The sequence below is a fragment of the Electrophorus electricus genome, chromosome 11, assembly GCF_041902795.1.
Source record: "Electrophorus electricus isolate QZ-2024a chromosome 11, ASM4190279v1, whole genome shotgun sequence".
Classification (NCBI taxonomy): domain Eukaryota; kingdom Metazoa; phylum Chordata; class Actinopteri; order Gymnotiformes; family Gymnotidae; genus Electrophorus; species Electrophorus electricus.
The window spans coordinates 11,039,213-11,061,242 of record NC_137507.1 but is presented as its reverse complement, the minus strand read 5'-3'; the positions used below and the strand labels follow the sequence as shown (position 1 = coordinate 11,061,242).

Sequence of the window (22,030 nt, the reverse complement as noted above, 5' to 3'; positions counted from 1 at the left end):
CAGAGGGTAGACATTTGTGAAACATTTATTTTATATAGACATTTGATTCCTTGGCAAAAGAAGTGAAATAATCAAAAATATATCAACAGTAGTGGCTTCCAGTGTATCAGACCCCTGTTGCTTGCCTTCACCGGCAAACTAAGTTTAATATAACACATGAAATATTTACAAAATACTTGTATCTGTAAAAATGAAAGGACGCAGAAGAAGATTCCTAAAAACCACATTCCTGGAGCATGCCAGGAGTGTACTAAAAGCTGTTGTCTCTAAACAACATTGGGCAGTTTAAATATTTCAATAAAAGCTTGTGGGGAAAAAAAAACTCAGTTGCAACCACCATCGAAATGGCTGTATACTGTTCAAACAAGTTAAAAATAACAGCTTATATACAAAACAAAGCACCCTCTGGTCAAGACCCTGTCAGAACATTTGTCAAAAATTAGATAATTTAATGTTGTGTGCTGTTCTGTTGTGAAGTGCTTTGCAATTGTAAAGTCATGACTGTGACTTATGTCGCAGCTGTCACCATGACTGAATTAGGTTTGCAGTTGCAAATGCCAGGATGATCAATATTTATCCATAGGTCTCAGTCTAGCGTGAATATAGTCAATCCAGATGTGGTAATGACAAGACACAAAATAGGTGCTGTACAGTCTTCTCAAGGAGTACAAGTAACAAGGTGAATTGAAACCCATTTTTGTGGGTTTATGAATACATGTGCATGTGCCTTAAAATCTAGCCTTATGGTGATTCAGTTAGGACTGTACTCTAAAATACCAGGATAATCGGTATATATCCATAGGTCTAGTTCTATTTTTTTTAACTTAGAAGCAGTATATGTTCCTTTCAAGCATTAGAAGTCAACAGTAAGGTGAAATTAACTGTTTCAGAGCATGAAACATGCCTTAAAATCTTTGAAACAATGTTGAAAAAATCTCAGATGTTGAGAGTTCTTTAAAGAGATAAGAGTCCAACATATTAGTGTTATGCCAACTGGACAGTCCCTTTAAATTTAGTCCTTTTAAAAGATTTCCCACTATGGGGTTTTCACCCAGCATTTAAATGTGTTTTGTAATTGTGAATAATACTTTCCAATTACTGCTTGGCTTATTGGCAGTCTTTATAGCAGTCTGTGTCATCTCTGCATTCTGATTGGTCCTGGATGATGTCCTGGTAGCTGTCAATAGGCTGGGATAACATCCTTTATAGGTGAGTGTCCTCCTCATCAGGTAGGTCCTCTTTGACCAGGTTGTCCAAGGGCACCATCCAGCTGTCGTTAAACTCGCCGTTCAGTGGCAATTTCTTCTCTTGCATCTCCGGCTGCACCTCCATCACCTCCAGAGTAGGATTGTCGTGGTAACCATTCTCCACCGTCTGCAGCTCTTCAGTTAGGTGTTGCTGTAGCTAGAAGTGGTGGTTGTGGTTGGTGAATGGGACATTGTGACATCACCATAACATTGTTTTGCTCTTGCTAATGTCCTTCTGGGGTTGCTGTTATGTTACTAACATGATCCAGATAGTTTAATTTGCTATTGCTTTTTAATAGCTGGACTTTGATTTGGTGGTTTCACTTATCAACTGCAAGATAAGGCAACATTTTTGTTTTCAGCACCAAGAGAAAATTAAAAAATGAGTGATTTAGACAGCACAGATTTCTAGCACTGCTGTTCAAATCAGAGCTTCTGATTCTGAAGAAATAGGTATTAAAAATACTATAATTTTCATATTCCTTTATTTTAATGTCTTGTTAAAACGTGTGTGAGTGGGTGTTATTTTTCGATACCAGCAACATATGGTATCAGAGCCTTTGCTGAGTAAGAGGATGAACATGCATTTGCTACCTGGTTCTTCCTGTAGGACCTGCGGTGGCAGGTACAGTACACAGCAAAAGCAAGAAGAATGGCCACCAGGCCACCACATGAGGCCAGGATGATGATCAGAGTGGGGATTTCCTTATGCCCTTCCTACAAGCAAGAGAGGGCCGTTCAGACAGGACTGAATCATATTACACCAATTGTATATGATATTCATGCTAATGTAACGTGCCTTACCCTTTTCATGTTTTCATAGATTTCTTGTACCAATGATGGATCAACTAGTCAGTGAAGACAAGAGGACCAGACAGTGAATCAGCAGTAGACGTATTTATGCAAAGGCTGTATTGGATGGAAATGAGGGATCGGGGAAAAAAAGTGTCTCAGCCCTTACCTTTTGCTGTCACGGAGGTGAAATTGTGTTGACCATTTTGTTCAGTTCCTTGCAGAGTGCACGAAATTACTGCAAAATCTTTAAAGTGCTCCATGCAAACTTTGAAAAGAATGTCTGACTGTGAAGGGAAAAAGGGCATGAAAAGCTCCAAGGACGTATTCTAATTTTTTTTCCTATATCCCACAGTAAGCATTTCCTTTAATAAAGGCAGAACCAGACTAAAGACCAACAGTCTCCTTGGATTCACATGATATCATAACAATAACATTTCAGTATATGGACATTTGATGTATGTGCAGACTACTATATGTACTGAATGAGATTTTTTTTTAAAGAGTATGGAATTTAAAACCTTCAGAGGAACCAAATTTCAGTAGCTATTATAGTCACGTTAGTATAGTTTTGTAAGATCTGCTCTTAGTCCTGATCAGTATAGCAATTGCTCTATTTCAACTTAGAAGCTTTAGGTTGTGTTTCAGACTCCATCTTTGCTATATCTATTTTCTTGGAGCTGTCGGAGCTACACAGTACAGAGATTAATGGGAGAGTGGTTTGGTGGTAGCAAACCACTTGTCTTTATCTATGTAAAAAGACATATGGTAAAAGGATAATGGATTGTCATCACATTGGAAATGGTCACATTGGAAACTGCAAGAAATATTATCTGGCTCAAATGAAAAGTTGTTTAGAATGTTCAGGAGACTTTTTTTTAGGTGGAATGGTACAATAGCTGTCCTGCTAAAACCAAAATGTCCCCTAAAAGTTAACTTCTAAAAGTCTTTAGTCCTAAACTTTACACCCTAAAATATTTCAGGAAAAAAAATGTACCCAGGAATGCAGGTTCATTCAGGAAGCTCCTCTACAAGGAAACAATCCTCCCTGCCAGACAATTACTTTGCAAGTGCACACAGCATAGAAGGGTAGGCTAAGAGTGCATGGTTTTGGAGACGGGGGCTTTGAAAAAAAGGTTGGAATAGAGTGTGTGGTGTTGAAGGGAGGTGTGGACTCCTTTGTTTTGCAGCTTAGTCTGATGGAAGTTAAAACAGCGAATACTGCAGGTTTACGCCTTGGACCTACCTTGGACCTACACTCACTGGCCATTTGTACATACACCTTAAAAAGTCTTAGAGATGCATGATTACAGACTATAGCCATTTTTTTTTTTACCATACTCTATTTGTTAGCCATACTCTGTTCCTGGTAGCAGCCAGGTTCTCAGCCGAGAAACACTGCTGATCGAGTATTGTTTGGGTGAGAGGCCATTCTTAGCACAGAAGTTATAGAGGCATAGTAGTGGAGATCAATCAGGCACTGTAGTGTTCCTGGGGTTTTTACATGTGTCATTGCCATTGCTGGGTTGATTGTGGTCTATCACCCAAAATAATACAGCCATAAGCAGTTTTAATGAAAATGAACATTGAGCTGACATATGGTGGATGGCAACCGATGGGCTATAGTCCCTAACTGCACAACTACAAGATATTTCTAATAAATAGTTGTTTCTCATGAAGTTGGTGGAAGGTGTAAACTATTTGACAGGGTAAAGAAAAGTCAAATAAGTGCATTTTTATGCAACAAGCTTTTTAACAACTAGCACTGGTGTCATACATGTATTTGATTTATGGTTAATACTGTTGCAGATCTAGTTTACAGAGAAAATGTTTAATGCAAGTAACCTCACCTGATTCTGATCTTGATTTCCTGGATGCTGCACAAAAAAACATGGCAGCACTGAGTTAATACTCATTAAGAATATTATGGTCATTATGAGAACACTGAATGATGATCAGTATGAAGACATTATAACAAAAATTTACAAATGTACTTACTGGATATGTCTGAATGAATTCTTTTATGCTGAGATTGTATGTTCTTTGTTGGGACACTGTAAATGCAGTTGTTGAAGAATGACATGGGAAGGGTACTCTTGATTCTAAAATAAATAAATAAATAAATTGTTGATTTTTTTTTATTTTCACCCACCTAGTAAAACTAAGCATATTTCAACAGTATCTTCTGGCTGAAAAGTATGTACATGAAGTTAATTAGGACAGGCTGTATGCTGGATGAATTTACTGAAACATTTATAAATGTCCTAATAATACATTATTATTTTTTATGAATATGCCTATTTGACCATAAAGAATAAAAAGGTACCTTTTTTTGTGAGGTCTGTGCTTTGGCTGGTTATTTTGGATGCTTCCAAAGTATGTGTAGTGGAACTCTCTTGATTAGTGCTCCCTGAAGTACTGGAACTGAATACATTATTATCAGTAGGGGTACTAATTGTGGATGTGCTTCTGTCAGGTGTGGCTGATAACTTCATGGTTGAGCTTTGACTAGTTGCATCCCTTGACATTGGAGGTAAAACTGCATGAAAAGAGGAAGTGGTAGAAGATGGCTCGCTAGTTTGTCCTTGGGATGACTGCTGCCGCACTGTTGAACTATTGGGGATTCCAGTAATACCTTGGAAAAGAAAACACATGGAATGCAGATCATCACAAGCAAGGCCATGAAGATTCCTGAATCATAGAACTGATGTTATTGCTCATAATGCTCTGATATGGACACTGTATTGAGTAATGGTTTTAATAGCTGTAGGCACCATGCTGTGTCTGGTTGTTATCAGAGTGCTGCTACTGTGGTCTGTATCTGGATCCATAGTAATGTAGACTTTGACTGCTTTGGTGACTGCTTTCAGAACTCTACACAGTAGTAGATGGTGCTGGATGGATTACTGTTACCTTCTTTCTTGTTTTTTGAGGTAGCTGTAGTAGCAGTGTTGATAGTGGTAGCAGCGGTTGTAGGGGTAGCAGCGGTTGTAGGGCTAGCAGCGGTTGTAGGGCTAGCAGCAGTGGTAGGGCTAGCAGCGGTGGTAGGGGTAGCAGCGGTTGTAGGGGTAGCAGTGGTGGCAGGGGTAGCAGTGGTGGCAGGGGTAGCAGTTGTAGCAGTGGTGGCAGGGGTAGCAGTTGTAGCAGTGGTGGCAGGGGTAGGAGTTGTAGCAGTGGTGGCAGGGGTAGCAGTTGTGGCAGTGGTGGCAGGGGTAGCAGTTGTGGGAGTGGTGGCAGGGGTTGCAGTTGTGGCAGTGGTGGCAGGGGTTGCAGTTGTGGCAGTGGTGGCAGGGGTAGCAGTTGTGGCAGTGGTGGCAGGGGTAGCAGTTGTGGCAGGGGTGGCAGGGTTAGAAGTAACAGGAGCTATTGTAGCAGAGGTGGTGCTGTGTGAATTTTCCTTGACAGCTGTAGAAGTTATGGTCATTGCCTGACTGTTTTCAGCATGTGTTAGCCTCAGGTGAAGACCTATACAAAACAGACCACAACAAGTTGGGAAAATAAATATAGGGTGTCAGTAATACACAGAGAACACATAGAGAACACATTTTCAACAATGTGTTACTGCTTGGCCCCTTGATTGGTGCTTAGAGCTTTATTTGCTTATTTTTCTTATTTCCTGAACTGAGAGGTCAGCAGCTACTCTAGTAATAGTTACCAGGGAAGGACAGCCCAGCCAATAAGCTAGGGAGTGAAACTCCCATATGTCACTCCTGTGACATATGCCTAAAAAATAGTGACTAATGTTATGGGACTGATGAGAATGTTTTTACACACACACAAAGATAACACCACAATTAGACACTTGAAAGTCACATGTCCCAGAGTTATCAAACATGGAACTTTTTGGAAAAACAATTACTATGGTTTAGAAATTGTGGCAGGATTGGTTATTCAGGCCATTAGTTAAAAAAACACCATGCAGACAGGGCATGAAGGAGGTTGTCATTTAGAGCAGTAGGTAAACTCTATTACCCAGACACATAAGCTCTAAACCCAAATGTCAAATTTCTGTTAAAAATGGACAATAAACTTTTAATGTTTAGTTCTGACTTTCACAGTCCTCACCTACTGATGGGTCAGCTCATCACAGCCTTTATCAGTGGAAGGCTGTGGTAGCCTCTGTTCTGCCACCTGCATCTTCTCAAACACACTCGCTGGACACCCTTGCTGTGGCTCAATTACTATCACCGCTGTGGCTCAATTACTATCACCCCATCCTCCCTGTAACTATGCTACAGGCTGCAGCACAGACACTCTCAGTGTTCCAAGGTTATCTTTCCCACCGATAAATGTTGGTCAGCGTAGTTCGACCTATCTGCTGACATCCCCCAGGGAGCAAAAAGCTAAAAGACAGGAAACAGATGGACTGACCATCCATTTATTTTCAATCTTAAATGTTCCACTGCTTCTTATAGATCAGCGACCTCCCACACGAAGGCTAGTGGAAAGGCTCTCTGTGTTGCTGTGGTCTCACTGCAACTTCTCATGCTTATTTTCGATGGAGCTTACTTTAACCATCTAACCATCTCCATTTCTCTTTCTCTCTCTCTCTCTCTCTCTCTCTCTCTCTCTCTCTCTCTCTCTCTCTCTCTCTCTCTCTCTCTCTCTCTCTCACTCTCACTCTATGGGCGGTCGTGGGCCTTCCTCCATGCTACTGACTTCTTATGTAACAGAATGGGTGTTTACCTTTTGATAGTGGCTTGCCTGTGAAATCATACTATTAGAATTTCTCCAACACTAAAGGGTAACTGTCTGCTTTTGACCTCTTGATAGACTGATGGATTTTAATAATATTTAACATTTACTTGCAGTGTTTATTAGACCATTTACCTTGTTTCCTATCTGGAAAACAGCTACTATAGTATAGTATAATTTACACTGAAGAATTCTTTGATTTATTTATTTTCCAGTTTATACTATCAAGTAATGGCTTCACAGTTCTCTAATGCAGTGCTACAGTGTCACACACCTTCTGTGGGTCTGTATCTTTGTGCAATGTACGTGCAGTCTGGGAGAATGTCCCCTAGTGACGTAAATGTGGATCTTCTTTCTGAAGGCTCTCAGCCAGACTTGTTCAATGTGGTAGGTCTGTGCTCAAACAGCATGAGAATGACAGCTGGATACAGGAAGAAACCTGATGAATAGTTTGCCTGCCTTGTATTGCTTTTATCCACGTGTATGTGTGAATGTTTGCAGATCTCTCAAGTTGCATGCCATACAGCACAGCTGTCTGACAGTGACTGCTGTCTCCTTGCCTGGACAAGGACAGCCTCACTCAGAAACCCAGCCACCTCCAACTAATGCCACCCCTCCAGCACCTCCCACCCCCACCCGCACCTTAGCCCACCCCACCCCCTGGCCCTTTCCAGTGAGGGTGTCCTATTCAGGGCTAATTGAGCTGGCCTGTAAGGCCCAGAGGAGGGGTTGGGGGTGGTCTTTTATGAGTTACGGTTTCCCTCCTCTGCTGAAGGGAGGAGAGAGGACTGTGAATGGAAAACCACTTGGAATGAATAATGAGATGGCAGGAGAAAGGGAGAAGGACTCAGAGGGTCATCGGGCATTTGTGTGTCTGACTTGAACACATTCCTCAACACACAGACACACACATGCACAAGCAGGCGTGAAACACTAAGCACCATCATTATAGTATGCTAATAAAACTCTCGAGCTGGGAGACACTTCATCTTCAGAGTAGCAGTGATAAATACAGTGTGATTTTTTTCACCCAGACTACAGACTCTGAATGCAAGTATGCATTCACAGAAGTGTTACAAACTAATTTCTTTTTATAGATATAATAAGCATCATTTGACCCATGACCATTCTGCATGCCACCCATGACTATTCTGCATGCCACATTGTGAACAGTAGTAACAGAGGAATTGTGTCGTAACCACGGTTATTATGGAAAAACTTATTTTTCTAAATCTCATGGACCAGACAGTTTTCCCTTTCCTGTTCTGCACCCATCACACCCATAAGCACTGCTCCTTATAATGAAAAATGATCACCATTTTACTGATATATCATCTAATTGCATCCTAGCTTAAGGAGAGTTGAAACCCAGATAGTGCCAGCCTCAGCAGTGATTAATAATGAGCCCAACAGAGGAGGAGAGGAGAGGAATTGAGCAATATGCAAGGTAAAGCCTCTTTTACCACACTCCCACATACACACTCCTCTTCTCTCTCCCCCCCACTCTCTAACATGTTAGGTTTTGGAGTTCATTCTTACCCCAGGCACTGCAGCAGCAGTTGCCATAGGAAGACCTGTGTTAAACTGCTGCCTTTTAACTCCACTAACCCCATATTCCCTGCTCTTTCTTCTCTCATAGTGAGACAGCTGTGACATTCAGACGAACGCCTGTGTAACTAATGCTATAGTGTTCAGTCCAGACATAGAGGAAGAAATGAGAGCAGAGCATGATACCACACCTTCGGTGGGAAAAAGGATGTTGACAGAGTGCTTTCCCATCTATTGTTCCCTGCTTTCTCAGTCTTATGGCAGTGTCCCACAGAGAGGCTTCCATTAGTTGCTGGACATTTATCTATCTATCTATCTATCTATCTATCTATCTATATATATATATATATATATATATATATATATATATATATATATATATATATATATATATATGACTGTGTGAATTGCGATATTAGGTTTAATCGGCATTTTGGCCTTTTATTGTTGGTATTTACGTATTCCCTGCAACCACTCAACTGTATTTCAGCTGCATAGAAACTCGGTGAACCATTAGATGACAAGATACACAGAGCTACCCAAAAGACAGCTTTCTCATATTAATTACCTAGCTGTTGGGTGGCGTGCTTAGGCTAAGTGAAATAAGTCCGCATATTAACAGTCGTTGGTGGTTCAATTTGCACACTAAGGAAAACTAAGGAAACACGAAACCAGAGTAACTGCTTTCTCTGTCACTTCAGCCCACTTCTTCTGGGTTGCATAGGCAGGTGCAGCGCGCGTAATTAAAGAAAAACAGTGCTCCCTCGCAAGCTCTCCAAGCAGACTGCCTAATCAGTCTCTACAATTCAGTATAGCTGCTCAGAGAAGAGGCTTGAAATGGTGACAAAAAACCGCGTTTAGCGCTTCTCAGAATCGTTCCATAAAGCTGCAAATTTGTTCAAAGTGTTCATTTCAAAATATCCAGGCTTAGCACAACACGTTTAAATGAATATTAAGATCATCAAGGAAATCTGCCACTGTAAAGCATATTGTATGACAGCAGGTTATGACTTACTCCAAACATTGGGTCTAAACGGGTGCATTTGTATATGAAAAACGTTATTTTAGCGTTTGCTCTTTACGAATAAAATTATATTAACGATCACACTGTTACCTAATTAATTAACGCAACGTGGTTTGCAATTAAACTTTGCATTGAAACTATGAAAGACTTGGAATACTCTGCTCTCTGGCTGCCTGTGTTTTCTGTAAAGCGGTCCATTTAAAAAGATTATAAATGGAAAAAAACCCCTCTTTAATAGTATTTAATCGGACCAGCATAAATTCGGGAAATAAAAAAAGACTCACCTAACACAAAAAGAGTCCACAGGAGTCCCGTTTTCGTCCTCATATTGCTTCTTTTTTAAAACGTTTGTAAGGTCTCAGAATGTGTACGTCAGCCGACTGCGGCTCTCAAAAAACGCGACCAACGTTCTCTAATGCAGTGAGGCAAGACGCCACTTCGTTACGCCTATCTCCTTGAATTTAGATCAGAAGCAGTCTATGACCTAGCAGTAGTGATCTTTTCCTCCTGAAAGCCAAGAATGCTTTTGTTAGCGGTTTTCTCCTGCGTCTCAACCCCTCCCTGAGTCGGGGGATTTGGGGCAAAGTTTTTGCTGTGTTTCCTTGGCTGCGCGGTAGTAAGCCGAGGTCTTTGGCTCTCACTTCCCCGGCTATTCAAACGGAGACCGCCTGAGTGACTGAAGACGTGCTGTGATCTGTCCTAGGGAAAGTCTCTGGTTAGTCTGGACTTCGTTGTCCGTTTATGTACGTTAGGGGTACTCACACAAGCACGGCACTGCCCATGTCTAAAAGCTATCTCTGGTGCGCTAATTATACAGGGCTCTGCATAGACCCAAATGGAGGATATTTAAATGTACTATACCGACTAGAAATAATACATCAAAAATGATAATTTGCCATCTTATGTATGATGTATGGACCTTGTATAAGCGACCATAATGTGTTCTTGATTTAGGTCTATATTAGGTCCGATATTAGATAATCCTGAAGTGTAAATGCACATTTTTGTATCCCCCAGTTTCTGAGGCTCTAAGGCTTCCCGCATAGGCAATTTAAACTACACAGTGCATGGAAGGCTACTGTGAAAATGTCACCATATATAGAAAGTGATTTCAAAGACAACACAACTGCAAAATCTTCACGAAGCTCATTGTCACGGCAACCAGGCCACAACCCAGAGCACAGCTTCAAAAACTTTGGAAATGGACTTTAACAAGCCATGGAGTTTTGTTAAGGATAGCCCTATAGGTACCGATTCGATTTTATTTTTATAGGAAAAAAGCTCCCTTGGTGATATTTATCCAATTCGATTGTCTGAGTTATGACGCTGCCCATTTAATACATGCTATGCCTCGTGTTTGATATTAGGAGAGGACGGGAAATGTTAGTTTGTATGGCAGTGTGACGTGATAAACACATGGGTGTGGGTCTGTCTTCCTGGCTGCCTAACAGTGGCTTAAAATAGTCACAAATAGGCCAGTGGTCTTGGTCTGAAATTGGACAGGCTTTAATGCAATTGAATTAAAGTGTTCACATCTGATAATTATACTGGCTAGAGGGGCCACCAGAATAAGACTTATTCAGTTACTAAATGGGATCATTTTGAAAATTATTTTTGCATGAATTTGGTATTAGCTAGTGAATTTTAATTGTTTAAATATTGGACAATTATGGCTATTATGATGTCAGTAACTAATTATGTATGGCAATTTAGTTTATACTAATTGTTTTGGGGTTTTTTTGGACAGTGAAAGTGGCACTCTCACGGGGATTGAAAACCTTGTCTTTAGGTTTGCATTAGTTTGAGCACTTAAGGTGATGCTTATCTGTTACCCTGCAGGCATAAGGACTGGTGTATATTGATACAGCTATATTAAGGATGACGTCTGGTACTTTTTAGCTGTTCTTTCTGTCTGAGAGTCTACTTATTTGTGTGATTGTCAGACAGGGAGAGAAAGGTTGAGGGTGGACAATTGAATGTCTGTATCAGATCACCATAATATGTCCATGACTCCAGGAACATGTTACAGGAATGCAGCATTGATTTATTCCAAGAAGACTACAAATCCGCAAATTGCTCAAAATTTTTGACTACCATTACCCTGTAACTGTGAGGTAAAGCATTCCGCGCACGTGTGTGTGCGCGTGCGTGTGTGTGTGTTGTTAATAAGAGCTATAGCATGTTTCTATAGGTGGTTGCATAGAGGTGACGTTTCAACTGCTAAGATTAGTTTATTTACATTGATGTCACTTTTATTAGATGCATTTAGTAGGTAGAAACTAGGCTATATCCCATCAGTAGTCATACACTAGTTATTTTTGCCACATTGTAGCTCTTCATCTGTGGTCACTTTCTGACCACAGGCAGGACATTTTTGAATAGTAAACTGCTCAGAAAATAGGAATGCCACTAATGAATAAATTGGGCTTACCTAACATAGTTACCAGTGGATGTAGGTACAAGGTAGGTACTTTGAATAAAGTGGAGAGCACTGTATTTGTGAAAAGGGAGCCAGCATTGATTGGTTGGTAATCTTGTGCCAAGCACCAGCAGGTCAGGGGCGAGCCCCCCCTCTGACGAGACATGCCTGAAGCTTCTTCAGTGCAATCTCTAAGAAACTCGTGTGTGTATACATCTCACGATGTAGCTTTCATTCCATGACTCAAATTCTGTTCTTCACTTGCACTTGTCAGTGGCGGCTTAAACCTCACTCTGCCCTTGCTAATTGAAGCTAACAGGGCGACTAGATCATTTGACTTCTGAAAAAGAGGCTGGCTGTCCTCGACAGTACTTTGAGTACAGAGTCTGTACTGGTGAAGTGTAGGAGCAGAGAACACACACAAGGTGAATTCTTGGGCCATAATGTCATGTTGTGAGGTAGTGTATGTTTATTTTAATCCCCTTTTTGGTTTATAATATGTGGACTGTATGTTAATGTGACTGACACCAGCATAAACAGATTCTTCCAGCATTGCCGTGTGGTGATTGTTCTCAGTTTAATGGGATAAACGGGATGATATAGTCCTTAAAAAACCTTTGTTGTGTATATAAAGTTTTGCACTTAAAGTGTGGAAGAGTGATGACACAATGACACTGCATCAGTTTATTAGAGGGAGACATAAACTAAACTCTGCCTTTTCCATGATGATATGCTGTATTAAAATATACTATTCATAAATGACAACTTTGGTGCTTTAATTGTTAATGTTGGCATGTATGTCTTTGTAGGTTTTTAAGACAGTCTCTTAAAAGAGAGTACTGGATGATTAGATTTGTGCTATCTGTGTGTGAGAGAGACCTTGTTCAGGAATGGAGCAACGAGAGAGTGAGTTGTAGGAGTTGACAGGACACAGAACACTCTGCACCTGGTTATCAGAAGCCTGGTACCATGCGGAGCCGACCTCTGTGGGGGGAAGCCTCTGTGTGTGCTACGTGGTTGCATGTGTGTGTCTGTGTGTGTGAATCCATGCTAAGTAACCCGTGTAGATTTTTGATCAAAGATAATGATGCTTCTTATTCATCTATCCTGCTGTGTTTCTTCCTTAAACTGCCCAGGGATTTTCAACATGTTGCAGACAACCCCTCAAAATGTGCATGAACCTCCCATTATGTTATGGTATTACATCATAGAGAATCTGTACAATAAGTGAAAGACTGAGATAGGAGCCAGAGGAAATTTTTCTAGAGCCTGTCTGACCTGAATGGTGCTTCAGAGTGTAAAATAAAAGTGTTCAACATGATAATCACTCTTTGGGTAAATGAATTTGAACACAAACTTTTATTATCTAACAATGGACAACCAAACTGAACTCTGCTCTTGCCATGGGGCAAGGTGTGAAGAACGTCAAATGTATATTCATAAAATTTGATTGGTGCAGTAGGAAGACTGAAGCAGTGAGGCTTAGCATTGCTTTACTGGATACCAGAAGCTATGGTTTAGTCCAGGTTTAAAACTAGCAAGAGAACCTGCATAAAACTGGATCACAGATGACAGATGGAGGCCAACAGCATGAGCTTGTGTACAGCTTTCTAGAGATGTTTATTGACTAGAATGTGATGTGGCTATAAATTTGTATTTTGCTTTTCAAACATATAATCATTTTGTATATTTGTGCAATATGCTTCCATAAGCATTGGCTTATTTTGGGGAACATTTTTGGGAGATATAGGTGACAGTGCCTTAATATAATCAGTCTTTCTGACGTATGGTCACTCCCAGCCTGTTCTGTGACTGTATCATTTTATTTTGATATGCAGAAGAAGCTTACAAACTCGAGTTCACTCATAACTGATAATATATTGCAGTTGTATACACTATGCATCTTATACTCTATTGGAATTTAAGAGAAATCACAAATATTGTTTAGGGCAGGTACAATATTTAAGCAATATTTATTTATTTTTGTATTCTCACAGTATTTTTCAGGGCATTGTAGCAAATTGGTTTTCAGGCATTGTCCTGTGTAGCATGAAAATATGCTGCCATCAGTGTATTGTTTGAAATGGGGTATTTAGGGAGAACAATGGAAGATTCCCATGATAACTGCACTGAGTCAGTGTGAAGGAGCCAAGCAATGACGTTTACCTTTCAGACTTGGTCATCTGACTCTGGCCTGATATACAAGAGCTGGGTGGATTTATCAGCTACTATAAAGGCTCCCTACTGTGTCTGATACAACCAGGCCTGGAGATCCACACCAGTCCTACACTCACCCCAGGAGACCCACCCACCACAGTTGCCAAAAATGAACCTCCAATCTTGAGCAGGTGGTTTTGACAGGGCTCCACCCTGGAAGTGAGGGGGCAGGGTCTACTGAACAATGCACGATGGAGGAAGCTTAATGCTTTATTCTTAGCCTTTTCCTGTGAGTGTTGATTTAAAAGAGCAGACAGTGCAAAAGGGAGCGTAAGCACACAATATCTCAAGAAAGACCTTGGAGGTAGTAGTGGGGGGAGAAAAGGAAAAAGGCTGTTTTATGTCTTGGAGAAGTGGGGGATTTAGGTAATGGCTACCATAGACCAAATATGTTCTATTTGTTCACAGATGGGAGGGGCACAGGAAGCAGCCAACAGGAGCTTCCCCAGGAACAGGAGTAGGACGATCCGTGCCTTTCTATAGGAGGAAATGGGGTGCATGGGTGTTGGCCTACCACAGGCCATTTCCAGCCTGGTACTACAGGGTTATGCATACAGTGCCTCAGCTCTATCCAAAGTGACTAGCAAAGGACAGGAGTGTCACATGAATGAATAATAGTCTATACATCACAAGAGTTTCCTCAGTCCAGCTGAGGTTTCCTCGGTTCAATTCAAAACATTTCAGAGGGAACAGAAAAGAGTTCACTATCATGTGTTACCTAAAAGAAAGGAAATTAGTTGGCAGATAGAGATCATTGTTTCCTATAAGGTAATAGAGAGCACCATTTCCTATAATGAAAAGTAATATGTCAACTGTAGCTGAGTTTTTATGGCACCTGATACAGTGAAGATCAATAGCTGAATACAAAAATGACAGTCCCTGAAAACATTGACGGGCAGGTGCTATGACAGGGTTACCATGAAATGAAAACACAACAAAGGTAAAGCCAGTGGTAAAGAAAACAGATGTGGCTCAATTAGCACAAAACCAGCAATGTCTGATCCCGAATGTTCAACATGACTCAACATTGGCTCATTTTTGATGGGTTTCCTGTTTGAACATTCCAGGATGCTGCTGTGAAGACAAAACAGTCCAGCTTCTTTATTTAAATGTATTTTTTATAGTGCTTTTTACAACAGATGTTGTCACAAAGCAGCTTTACAAATGTTCAAGTCCAAGCCCCGAGTGAGTAAGCCAAGGACAACAGTGGCAAGGAAAAACTCCATAGAACATGAGGAAGAAACATTGAGAGGAACAAAGTCTTAAAGGGTGGGGGGTTGCAATCCTCCTCTGACCAACAATGGCCACCACATTACTAACAATTTTAAGAGAAAAAATAAATAAAAGATGAAAAAATAAGCAAATAATGTCTAGTCCAGTTTTTTAGAAGTCCTACTCTTGTCCTGGTAGTGTGCACGAAACCCATCCTGCAAGATAACATCCATCAAGGAGAAGTAGCTGGCTGGGGTGAAGGTGTGGTGGGCTATAGCAGGAGACATCATGGAGTGGTGGGAGCCTTGGCAGCTGAGATGGGTTGAGCCTCAGCAACATCATGACATCAGGGGTAGGTGTACCTTGACAGAAAGAGAAAATAGATTATTAGGCATGTCCAGGTATGAGGATGTGTAATTTAAAATGTGCAAAGATGGACTCTGGCAGATTGAGGTATGACAGCATAGCTAAAAGGATAAAGTCAGAAGGAACCATGGGGCATGGGGGCACTCTGGGACATGGGGGAACTCCGCCGCTCTCAGTCAACAAACTTGAATAAGAAAAGAGAGGTGACGTGACAGCATCATAACATCCCAGTTTACCATAACTCTCAATGGCCACGGACCCCTTAGATCTACACCTTTATCTAAGATGGGAAGTAGTTAATAATAAAATGCCTGACTGTAAAGATATTGAGGCTGTGTCTGAGTTTCGAACATTTACAGGAAGGTTATTTCAAAGTGTGGGAGCTTTATAGGAAATGACTCTGCCCCCTGTGGTAGATTTTCTTATTCTTGGTACTAGTAAAGAGCCTGCACCTTTTGATCTAAGCAGACATTGTGGATTGTAATGCACTAGGAGTTCTCTAAGGTATTGTGAGGCAAGACCATTCAGTGCTTTGTAGGTCATTAGAAGTATTTTATAACCAAGTAAAAATTTTACTGGGAGCCAATGTAAAGTAGCTAAGATAGGAGTGATGTGGTCAAATGTTCTGGTTCTATTAACATTGGCTACTGCATTTTGAACTAGCTGGAGCTTGTTTAGGCACTTAATGGTACAGCCAGATAGTAAGGCATTACAGTAGTCCAATCTTAAAGTAATGCATGGACTAACTTTTCTGCATCATGTGAGGAGAGTGTGTTCCTAATCTTTGCAATGTTCCTGAGGTGGAGAAAGGCAGTCCTACAAATATTTACATGAGCTTTGATTCAAGAGACTGGGATCCATAAAGACTCCATGATCTTTAACTGTTGGAGAAGATATGATTGGGAGAACATTGAGGTTCATTGTGTAATTAGAGAGCGAGGACATAGCTGTCTCTGGGCCTAATAGAAGCACCTCAGTTTTGTCAGGATTAAGTGAAAGAAAGTTCCTCAACATCCAGTGTCTAATGTCCTTTATGCATTTGTCAATAATACTAAACTGATATGTCCTGTGGTTTGGCTGAGACATCTAGCTGAGTATCATCAGTGTAGCAGTGGAAACTAGCACAGTGTTTACATATAATGTCACCTAGAGATAGCATTTATAAAGAAAAAAAGCAAAGGCGCCAGAACAGATCCTTGTGGGACACCATAGCTAACCTTGTTGTACGCTGAGAAGTCTCCATTTATGTTAACAAACTGGTAGAGACCAGCTAGATAAGATTTAAACCAGGAAAGGGCTATTTCCCTAATCCCAAGAACATTTTTGAGTCTATCTAGTAAAATGTTATGATCTTTAATGTCAAATGCTGCATTCAGATCAAGCAATATAAGCAAAGAGTCGTAACCCTGGTCAAAAGCCAACAACAGGTTAATAACTACTTTAATTAATCCTGTCGCCATACTATGATTAGGCCTAAATCCTGACTGAAACACTTCATGTATCTGGTTCAGCTTTAAGCTTAGCTGCTGAGCTACTGCTTTTTTCTAGGATCTTGGAAATAAATGGAAGGTTTGAGATCTTATTGATCTTGTAATTATTTAGAATGTCTGTGAATGAGGAGTAATAAAAAGTAACAAAATAATGAATAATAATTATAATATTTAAAAGTAACAAACTATTAGCTGTACTTAGATCAAGGATTAGATAAATAAATAAAACTTTTACAGTCACCCCTGTATGATGGCTGAAATCACACAAAAATCTAACTAATAGGACTTAGGTAAGACAGAGAGTCAGTCCCTTGCATTGCCTCACATGACCCAGCTAGCAGGTGCTTTCTGCCTGGACTCCAACACTTCTACCCTGCTGTGTCAAACTCCCATCAGCCAGGCTGTTGACCCAGCACATTCCACTGACCTCTCCTCCACCACCCGCACCAACCAATACCCCTTAAAAGCACTTAGAATTGCAACTGGGTATGAAAAGTGCTATACAAATAAACTTGCCTTGTCAATAAAAGTTGTATTTGCCCAGGCAAAATATGCAGCTTTGATCACTCACGGGACTCAGTAAAGGAGTGTCACTGATTCAGCAGTACTAGTTAGGGGTGTGGTCTTTGCTTGCTGCAGGGAAGGATGTACCTCCTGTAAATTGAGAACGTGGGAATGTTGGAATGTTCCAGAGAGTTTCCAGAGCATATTGGAAGAGCTTTGTGTCAATGGCAAATAAAATGGGCTGTGGTGATTTTATTCCACGATAACATCAGTGAGAGTTTTCTTAGTGCTTTTTTCATTTTGTTTATTTTTTTAGTCATTGAAAAAGAGAGCATGGTATATTGATAAGCATATAAAGGAAGCTTCTTTATTGTTGAAAGTGCATTAAAAGTAACTGTCACAACATGGCCCCCCTTTCCTTGTCTCCTCCCCGTGTGTGTGTGTATGTGTGTGTGTGTGTGTGTGTGTATTTGTGTCCATTATCATGCCCCTACCTTGTTAATTGATCATGTCACACCTGTTCTTAGTTATGCTCATTGTTATGCGGGATCCGATCACTTGGTTGCCTCTCATGGAGGTGCATGGCGCTCCAGAGTCTGTGCGCTTCCTTGTAAGGTCTCTAAGAAGGTGCAGGTGTTATCCGGTACTGCGCATCACCTCACAAGTCCACTAGGCTGGCAAGGGTCTCTAAGGCGCCTGAGCCCGTAGCAGGCACGTCATTCGGTGAGCCACAGCGGGAAGTGCTCCCAGGCACATCCACCAGGAAAGCGGAGGTGCCCTCACTGCCCAAGCTGGCAATAGGCGTTCCCTCCGGGATTCGTGAAACCCCACCCCAGACAGCGCCGGGAGGGTCAGCCATTATTCCATGTTGGCCAGTACTGGGACCTCCACCTACCCTTCCCCTGGGGTGGTAGTCATGTTCCTGTTCCTGTCACTGACCTTGCCTGTCACTGCTGTCTCAGTCTCTCTGTCTCCCTTTGTATCTATTCCCTTTCCCGTCAGTGCGCCTGTCCCAGTGTCTGTCATTGTCTTGGTCCCTGTTGTCCTCGCCTCTGTCCTGTCTGCGCTGACCAATGTAAAGTTGCTTGGTCCTCTGACCTGCCATTTGCGTGTGTGTGTGTTTGTGTGTTTGTCCATTGTTATGCCCCTACCATGTTACTTGATCATGTCACACCTGTTCTTAGTTATGTTCGTTGTTAGCACAGGTATTTAACCCCCTGTTGTTCTGTTGTCTGTTGTTGATGTTTGACCCCTTGTACCTTACATGTAACGCATCACGTGAGTGCTTTCTGGTTTTGCTTATTGCTACATTGTTGTGGTTTAGTGTGTTTTGTTCTGTTCATTGTGTTTTTGGTCTCGGTTTTGTGTGTTATAAACACTTCTTTGTTACAGACTTGCCTATGCATCCCACTCCCTCGTCACATCTCGTTACAGTAACAAAAATCAAATCTCTCTCTTTTTCTCACATTTACATTTATGGCATTTAGCAGATGGTTTTATCCAGAGGCATAAAAAAGTGCTTTAAATGTCTTCTCAGAAAAGTATCTTTAGCTAGTACAAATAGATATAGAGTCCAAAAATACCCTTAAACTGAGATACCACCAGAAACAGGTGTCAATGCTGAAACCTAGATTGTGAGATATAATACAGTAGAATACATTGCATGGCTATAGAATACAAGAGAATTTAATACTATTACTTTTAAAAATGGGTCAAGTGCAAATATAAAATATTAAAAGGTCTGTGATTAGGTTTAAGTGTTTTTCAAAGAGTTTCAGCCAGTGTCTGAAGACAGCGAGGCACTCCTTGGTTCAGACAGCCAGTGGACATTCATTCCACCATCTGGGTGCCTAGACAGAGAAGAGTCTTGAGTCTTTCATGAATCTTGAGCAAGGCCCTTACCCCTCAATTGCTCAAGTTGTACTCAGTCATAATGGTAAGTTGCTTTGGATAAAAGCATCAGATAAATGTAAATCAGCTTAAATGAGAGAGTGTTCAGTGTAATACTTGCTCTATCATTTTAAAGATGACCTTGCGATGTTTTACAATGCTTTTGGGAAACCTAGACCAGATGTCATATTCACACTATTGGTATTTGCATTGCTCGTATTAGAGTTTTTTTTTGTTTTTTTGTTTTTTTTTACCAGTAAACTATTTAATTGCTTATTTCCTATAGGATTTTTGAAATATCAAGCTTGGTGCAAAATGAGTTTAATTGAAATGCATATTATTAAGCTATAACCATCAAACAGATTTTGCACTGCAGCAAATTTGCTTCTTAATTATTTTAACTTCTACCTCTTTTAATGTGGTGAGCAAGCAAGAAGATGAGACATTTATATTTATTGTTAACTTATCAACTGTATTGTATGTGTGAGGTTTGCTTTACACAGTCCTCCTTAGCTTTTGCGTAATATGTAACTTACTGATATCTATAGCATTGTCAGTGACATAAGAGGCCTCCATGTGCGCACACTGAGCAGCCCTCCCTACCCCTCCTCCTCTCAGACTCCCACTCCTCTCTGGTCCATGGAATCCATCAGCAGAATTCCCTTCCACTTTATCTGCCTACAGCTTTTCACCTCTCCATACTTGCACTAGACCTTTACCCTCCAGCATTCCTGACTGCAATGCTCTGAAATCTATAATCACTCACACACATGCTCTACCTACACCTCAACACTCTAGTTAAGATTTTCTACAGCTTATGGGGAAACAGGGAAACTGCAGAATGCTGTATGCCTATTGCTATGTTACATACACTACAGATTATTTTAACATTTACAGCATTTGGCAGATGCTTTTATCTAGAGTGAGAAATATTTATCAGTTTGGCAGCTCATGAGCTCCACTGGGAAACAATCCCATGACCTTGATACCATGCACTGTCTGCTCCACTAGGTGAGCTACAGAATCTACTTTGGTATTTCTCCTGCTGCTGCATATATCAGTTTAAAAAAAAACTGAAGAAATGTATTGTGTTGTATCATGTACTAATTGGTGTAAACATGGTTCAAAACTGCATGCCATCTGGATCTTTGCACGAAAGCTAGCAAAGGAAACTTTCCTCATGATGTCATGCTTTGATTATGGTGGCTGATTCATGACTTATAACCTTTTTTTTTTTCTGAATGCTTAAACAAGATTTCTATACCTACAGTTCATTTTTGCAAAACTCTACACAAAGTCCCCAAAACACAGACAACATAAATGTTACACATCTTGCAAAAGTACACACTTTATTCAAAACTATATGAAATTTTCTAAAATTGTATTTTTGCACCACACCTCTATACACAAACTATCAAATGAATAGCCAACCTGAGCATCAACTAGACACTGAGAGGATACACTGCAATCCAGTTTGTATTTTCACTGTGCAGTGCATATCAGTCTACTGTAAATGATACATATATAAATATGATATAAGGGAACTTTTTTAATTTTCTGAAAACAAAACATTTTTATCCACACTAGATCATGAACATTAGTTTTATACGCAAACAAATGACAGAAGACACAGGAAACAGATTTTACATGGGAAATAAAGAAAAGGAAAGAATTAGTGAAAAATGAAGCTGTATACCATCTCCAGTTTGGGGTGGCCATAGCATCCCATTTGTATAACAGGGAAGTGATCTCTGCCAAGGCATTGGGAGAAGTATCGTCTGGAATGATGCATCCAGGTCTGGCATTCCTGGAGTGGGGTGTGTGTCCTTAGAGCTGGCAATGACGCACATTCCACCTACATGATGGGGTTTAGGAATGGTGAATATGGTGGGTGAGAATGATACAGAACAACAAAGTTATGGCTGGTGATGTGCTAATGCGTGTGGTATTGGATGAGCCAAGAGACATACTGATGCCCAGTGGCAGCACACATAGTAATGTCCCCTGTCTGTCCTGGCACACTGATAATGGCTCGTTCTCCTATAACATTTGTTCCCCTGTGCCTTGTTTTATCTAAACTGAAGCCAACCACATCAACATAGATGTACTCTTCATGCACAGCGGCAGCATCTAACTCCATGATGACAATATGGTATTACAGAATACAGTAAAAAGACTGGAGCAGTCAATCTGGTGCATTGGAATACAGAACCAATGACAACAGTATGGACACTGACAAACTGACCACACTGACTGATACTGTGGCGTCCACTGCCAGCCAGTGAGAGAGAAAGGGGGCATGGAGTGCACGGTTTTATTACTGTGTTTGTGCTGTGTGTTTTAATTAATAACTCTTCCCTGCCTTCAGTGTTTTAGAGAACAATCCTGTTCTGTTCGTGTTTTTGGAGCAGAAAGTGTCTTCCACATCTTTTTCCTATTGCTGATGCTGCAGTATTATTGAAGGTATTGTTTGTGAGAGTGTGATTTCGTTGTTCTTGCAATTGAGTACCATTGTTTGTGGTCATGTTTAGAATTTGCTCCTACTGCTGTTGAACAAAGAGCCAGTTTCTTCCACCAGCAAATGGTTGTCTGTCCATTCTCAAGAACATGATGTGTTTAGATTCTG

The 22,030-nt window shown here is 40.7% G+C and overlaps 1 protein-coding gene across 3 annotated transcripts; it reads right to left on the bottom strand.

Annotated features, from left to right (window-relative positions):
* Window positions 1-9: 9 nt before the first annotated feature.
* podxl (podocalyxin-like) lies at window positions 10-10,023 on the bottom strand. Of its 3 annotated transcripts, none has more exons than XM_027020253.3 (9): window positions 9,591-10,021; window positions 4,953-5,504; window positions 4,366-4,674; window positions 4,038-4,141; window positions 3,890-3,916; window positions 2,209-2,326; window positions 2,052-2,095; window positions 1,842-1,964; window positions 10-1,404 (listed from the first exon to the last, which is right to left on the bottom strand). In XM_027020253.3, the coding sequence occupies exons 1-9, from the start codon at window positions 9,631-9,633 to the stop codon at window positions 1,204-1,206; spliced, it is 1,521 nt and encodes a 506-aa protein (XP_026876054.3). In that variant the 5' UTR covers window positions 9,634-10,021; the 3' UTR covers window positions 10-1,203. The 3 variants fall into 3 exon arrangements, with proteins under 3 accessions (XP_026876054.3, XP_081579396.1, XP_026876055.3); XM_081723270.1 differs by lacking the exon at window positions 9,591-10,021 and adding an exon at window positions 6,105-6,558; XM_027020254.3 differs by having other exon boundaries at window positions 1,262-1,578; window positions 9,591-10,023.
* Between the last annotated feature and the right edge of the window lie 12,007 nt (window positions 10,024-22,030).